The 6,570-nt window shown below is 32.5% G+C and overlaps 1 protein-coding gene across 1 annotated transcript; it reads right to left on the bottom strand.

Moving 5' to 3' along the window:
- Positions 1–1,673: 1,673 nt before the first annotated feature.
- LOC124536386 lies at positions 1,674–4,837 on the bottom strand. The gene is made up of 4 exons (XM_047112916.1): positions 4,831–4,837; positions 3,146–3,538; positions 2,428–2,826; positions 1,674–2,062 (listed from the first exon to the last, which is right to left on the bottom strand). The coding sequence occupies exons 1-4, from the start codon at positions 4,835–4,837 to the stop codon at positions 1,674–1,676; spliced, it is 1,188 nt and encodes a 395-aa protein (XP_046968872.1).
- Positions 4,838–6,570: the final 1,733 nt, after the last annotated feature.

Below are 6,570 nucleotides of genomic sequence, written 5' to 3'. Positions count from 1 at the left end.
ATTGATGTAGAAAGAGATTTATATCAATCATTTACATTTATTTTTTTACTACATTGATAACTTGACTATTCGAATTAGTTATTAAATTATTTATTTGTATTGTTAGTTATATTTACGGTTTTGTATTTGTCTAATAATTTACTTAACGGTAATGCTTCTACAATTGCAAGTTATTCAAGTACTAGTCCACTTGGAATTTAGATGTCCAAATCGTCTCAGGTCGCGGCCCAGAGGTCGCGCGGGCGTGGCGGACGGCGCAAGGGCGCTGCAGGCGCCCCCGTGCCCTTGCCGCCTTGCTGCCAGACGGTGCATGCACTCTGCACTGACTTACCCGCAGTGTTACTGCATTTTATAACTGTTTGTTTTGGAATTGAAACTATTAATTTTGGAGACTTCTATTTTTATATATTTATTTTATTTTTACATGAGAGTAACTTAGTAGGGACAATTAAAGGTCAGACATGAAAATGATCAAGTTTTACAAAGTCAATATTTTAACCTCGGTTCAATTTTAGCATTAATTTCAAACATTAAAAAGTGTATAATGTTTTTTTGTGAACGATTATGAATGATTTATGTCACAGTCGAATAACATTGTTCGCCTGTTTGAATTTGAATATTTGTTTGTTTGAAGTCTTTAATAATCTATAAACTCCTTCGAGTGCATTGTAACTTCATGCAATGAATGTCTGAATAACTAATGCCATTTTACTTTAAGCCTTCATAAAAGTTCAATTTCCAATCGTTGTCTGGCGGACCGGATAAATTTATCGTTTTGTACATTTCGGCCGAGTGCGGTTCGTCATGTGTTATTTAAAGTTCGAATGACCAAGTTGAAAACTCCGAATTATTTTATTTATTACAGCCAATTTTTTAATTTATGTTTATAAGAAAATAGTTTTCACCGGTAGATTCGCTTGCGTGTTGCGCTGTGTGGGGAGGGGGCTAGTCTGCAGGATGTAAGTGTCCTATGTCATTTTTTGCTAAAAATTTAAAATTAGTTTTAAATTAAATAGTGTACTAAATGTCATGAAAACTTCAAGTCAAGAATATTATTCAATATTTTTGTTGACTGTATGTTTTGTCTACCCAAAGTCAATTTATAAATAAAAAATACCCGCCGGCAGAATAGCAAATTAATATAATGTTATTTTTTTTCCTAATTCATTTGGAGAAGCTAAAATTGTGTAATGCAATGATTATCAGGCTTGGAACCTTTGCTGAATTATTTACTAAGAAGATTAAAATTTTGACGCCATATTTACGTTTGGCTATAACATTTTGGTATATGATACTCATATGTCAAACATATCACGTTCAACAAATTGATGTCAACGGCACCTTGAACCTCTACTTCACAAATTTAATTCACAATAAGCAGTAACACTTTTGTATGCGCCCGCGCACAATACCTATTCAGATTTATTGAGGAGCGCTGAATCGGTAATCGGCTATCCGCTCGGTCGCTCACCCTAAATTATAAGGATACTTCGAAGAGGACAAGTGATTTGGATACTTTATTGTAATAACATTACATATTATTATGATTTTCTTAAGAAATACATATACATATAGGTAAACTATTGTCTTATTCAGATATTTATTGCCTTATATAACTCTTAGAAAAGGCTCATAGAACAATTTGCTGGAGAATTTAAACAATGTTTTAGGACTTATTTGTTAATAAGAGCATCAGTGTAAGATATAGAATCATCAATAGTTTCAAGTAAAAGTTGCGATTGATTTACTAAATCCAATATGTTTTTAATCGTTGATCTGGGTGCGATACTTTTCAGGTTATCCAGTTTTTTTCTTTCCTCATTTATGATTTGCACAAGAATTTGTTGAATAGGCTTTAATTGAGCTAAATTGATGCCCTCTCGTTCAACATTATAAATTAATTCATTTAAATCATTAAATATATTTTCCCAATCATTTGTTATTTCAATAGCAGTTTCCTGGAATTTAATTTCGATCAGAGTATCTACGATATCCTCTGAAGACTGTTCACCAATTTCTTCATAATGTGCGTTTGTTCTTCTTGTGTTCCGTATGAGATACTCTGAAAAATAAAACACGTAAACCATACGTATTTTATAAATTTACACGAATAATTAAATAATGATATAAGTAATTAATTTGTGTTTATAAAAAAAATCATAAATGTTTTTTAATCTGTATAATCCCACCTTTTGAAACAAAAAGGTTAATTCAAATTTGAGGAAAATTTTGTTGCATATCAGTTTTTATATAACAATATAAAAACCTGTCTTAAATTGTTTTATGATGAAGGTATACTTCATAAATATAACTTATGTATATTTTAAGTGCACACACCGCAAACGTTTTATTTATCCCAATATCATTTTCAGTGACTGTATGTATATTATTGTTTCTGTCTCTTTAAACAAGTTAAGATTTACTCACCATCGCCACAACTTCTACAATATTGCCCATATTTTTCAACCACTTTATGCATTTTCAATAACTTTTCATCTATTTGTATGCTTAATTCTTGAATAGAAAATAAATCTGATTCTAACGTAGTTTTATTTAAGTCTTCTACGAAATGATGATATTCATCTTGCAGAATTAAAATATCGTACATAGTCCGTCCAAACTCCTGTAATGCTTTATCCTTTAGATTGTTTTTAATTTTATCAATAGATTCTTTATAATACTCGTTATGAATCGTCAATTGATTAAACAAATCATTTTTCATTTGTTCTATGATATCCTTTAATTTTTCAGTGATTTTATAGTGTAGTTCCTCTAATGAACTGCAATAATAATCATTCTGAATTTCTCTTTTGACTACATGATGATCTGAAATAAGAAAAAAAGTTACAAGCATTCCATTCGATACTCATGCATCCAAATCGCATTAGGGTAATGAATTAGTCTAAGTCTTCTCCTATAAGACAGGCCGTTACCAAGCAGTGGTATATTTATGGTCTGGCAAATACACCATCTAATGGTAAGTTGTAACCACCGTTCAGACAATTAAGACACTATAAGATATATTATCGATTCTTAACATTTCCAATATCTTGTCTCTGTAACTAAACTGGCAGATCCCTTTCCAACCGCAACACACATAGAAGGGCTTTTAATTGAAAATTCTTTATTCAAAGTTTAATATTACCTTCTATTTCCCCACAATTGAAGCTGCACATAGTCTCATATCTCTTTAGTCTGTTGATCAGTTTACGCAATTTATCTTTTTTTTCGCTAAAAACGTTTGCTAATTGAGGATAAGTTTTCAATAAACCGGCTATTTTGTTGACATTCGGTTCTATATACTGTATCCTTACTTGTGCTAAGCCATCTAAAACATGTTTTAAATGTTCTGGCTGATTTTGAAACCATTCAATGAATTGTTTAAGATCTTGTATATATTTATCTCGCACTTCAGCTGCTTGCGATTTATAAGCTTCAGATAGCTGTTCATCTACAGATAATTGCTCATATATATAGTCTATCAAAACTCGAATGTCGTTTATGCTATGCAAACTCCTATCCGAGGAACAATGATTTTCTGAAAAATATTAATATACAAATGATGATGATTTATATAATTTTAAAAATGAATGAATGAGAAACAAATGTATATATTTACCAGTTATTATATCATTTGGTTCAATCTTTAACGTTGTACTTTCCCCGGCAGAATTATTTTCGTTTGAAAAAATTTTTTGAGTATTTTGCCCGCAAGCAAAACTTTCAATCAAATAATAACAAAACACTGCCTTTAACGACAACATTTTGTGCATTTCAGATTGAGATTTTAAAATCTTTTTATATGATTTTCTGGAATTCGAAAATTCCAATTATATTTATTGCTATTGTTAAAAGTTAAGTTATTCTATATATTGCAAATAATAAAAGACAGAATTATTAAAATTTTTCCTCTATTCGCGTTTTTTACAACTCACTATAATTTACGAATGTGCATTAAATGCGTCACTACATAAATATCTAAAACATAGATAAGTATGTCCATGGGTATTGTTAAAGAAGCACATTATTCAAAACGCGTATCCATTTGTTGTATCCATTTTAAAGCTTGTCTATCTATCTGCTTACGTCCTAGAGCGCGTAACAGAAACCGCTAGAATTTTAAAGACTAAGTCGGTCCGACAATTTATATTAATATTATAAATGTTAAAGTATAGTACAACACAAATTAGATGTAGCATCGGAAAATGCAATGAAATGAAAATAAAACCGATTACTGCCGATTTACAAGACCAATGGAAGTAGCTTCCTATCGCGCCATTCGACGCTATTCGTCTCTATAGATTCTCTCGTCAGTGAAAGCAAGTGCATGTTAATCGACGCGTCAAATTGACGAATATATTAGGTCATATGATATTACAAGTTATTACGTTTGTGTAAAGATCATTTTCACATGAGAAATAAATATTGATAATTTGGGATGGCGTACTGAATTCGGATGTGATCAGTTTTACGAATTTTGCCGATGGTACACATCGAATTTGTGTCGTACTATAACTCTGTCTACTGTGTACTGTCAAACAGACAGCTGTCTGTCACTCTTTCACTTCCAAACCGCTAAATATAATTTGATGAAATTTGGTATGAAGCAAACTCTTTCTGCCTAACACATGACAACCAACACCCGCGTGCGAAGCCACGGGCGACTACTAGTTTACCTCATAAATGCAAAAGATATACCATATTTTATGTAGGAAGAAAATCAAAGACTGCATGGCAGCGTAATTTCCAAGTGGAAATCTTCTCTTCTCCTATGACGATGGCTTGAACCTTATCCCATCGCGTAGAATTTCATGCGACATGTAGGTTTACTCGTCATGCTTTTCATTCGAAATTTGCCCAAATTAAGCACAAGTACCAATGGTATTTAGTTGAGATCCTTATATTATATTCCCCTGGCTAATTTGATAAACTGTTTTTATATAGTTTATCATTATACATATATATATTTTATGCAATATAATAGAGTCTACATAAAACGTTCACGTCGTAACTTGCATAACTAACTCTATTGTTTCACGCGGCGCACTCCTTTGGAGCTCACAGTCTGCCTGGTTTTTGTAGAAATTTTTAACAATCACAGTTATTTCAGCTGATTTTCCCGAAACCTCATCTCACCTAAGCTTTCACATAAATCACTCCGTTCATTGAAAACCGTATAAAATCCGTTCGATAATTTTCAAGTCAGTAGCGTTCAAACTGTTTGTTTGCAAGCCGAGATGGCCAAGTGGTTAGAACGCGTGCATCTTAACCGATGATTGCAAGTTCAAACCCAGGCAAGCACCGCTGATTCATGTGCTTAATTTGTCTTTATAATTCATCTCGTGCTCAGCGGTGAAGGAAAACATCGTAAGGAAACCTGCATGTGACAAATTTCATAGAAATTCTTCCACATGTGTATTCCACCAACCCGCATTGGAACAGCGTGGTGGAATATGTTCCAAACCTTCTCCTCGAAGGGGACGAGACCTTTAGCCCAGCAGTGGGAATTTACAGGTTGTTGTTGTTGTTGTTGTAAACAAACAGCGTTGTTTTATAACATGTTGTAATTTTAAAAAGCATACCAAATTGTATATAACCTATTCTCCTAGTAAAACCATCTCGGTACGCTACGTGTTGGAAAATGTATCCAACTGTCTTTTCGAAGCATGCAAATTCCTTCACTAAATTGCATTTCTGAAGGGAAGTTCGCTCTAAAACGTCTAGAGTACGTGCATCAGGAATTTTGGGCTTCCATGTTTATTATATACTTGGTAACTATTATTTTGTAGTAAAATTTAAATAAATTAAAACAAAATCTATGAAGTATATGGTCAACAGTTCCTTGCAATTTTTCTTCATATTTCTCATAAGATATGTATTAGAGAATAAATATTGTTTATTTTACATTTAAAATATTTTTGGTATAATTGTGTATATGTTTAGACTTTATACTTTTCTGCTGAGTTGATCAGTATAATAGAATCGGTATTTATTTCTTCAGATCTTCGTAATTTATGAACTGTTTCGGAAAATGTCATTGTTAGGGTAAACTATCCACGTAACCACCGTTTTCATTCAAAAATATATTAAAGGAGTTTTTTTTTAATTAAAATTATTTTTGTATGACATATGATTTTAATAAAAGGTTTCCTAGTAATTTCTTCAATCGAAAGTGCGGCTTGAAGCCTGGTAAGCGCAACAATCAAAGGCATTTTCTCTTCTCCTCTTGAGGCAATGCGGCTTGTAGACACATGCAGGTTTCAACACGACATTCTCCTTAAGCCTTTGAAAATCAAATAAAAGAATTTTATGCTTACTAGTACTTACAATCATTGTTTAAATAAATAAAATAAATAAATATGAGACAACATGGCATACATTACTGTGATCCCAATGTAAGTAGTTACAGCACTTGTGTTATGGAAAATCAAAAGTAACGACGGTACCACAAACACTCAAACCCGAGACAACATAGAAAATTAATGATAATCTACATTGACTCGGCCGGGAATCGAACCCGGGACCTCGGAGTGGCGTACCCATCAAAACCGGTGTACACACCACTCGACC

This window comes from Vanessa cardui, chromosome 16 (genome assembly GCF_905220365.1).
Source record: "Vanessa cardui chromosome 16, ilVanCard2.1, whole genome shotgun sequence".
NCBI classification, from domain to species: Eukaryota; Metazoa; Arthropoda; class Insecta; order Lepidoptera; family Nymphalidae; genus Vanessa; species Vanessa cardui.
This window is presented reverse-complemented; position numbering and strand designations above follow the sequence as displayed.

Excerpts from the sequence above, each read along its gene's own strand:
- LOC124536386 (XM_047112916.1), bottom strand. Across the intron at positions 2,827-3,145 it reads CAATTGTGGGGAAATAGAAG|ATCATCATGTAGTCAAAAGA; the intron begins GTAATATTAAAC and ends TTCTTATTTCAG. Across the intron at positions 2,063-2,427 it reads TTGTAGAAGTTGTGGCGATG|AGTATCTCATACGGAACACA; the intron begins GTGAGTAAATCT and ends TTTATTTTTCAG.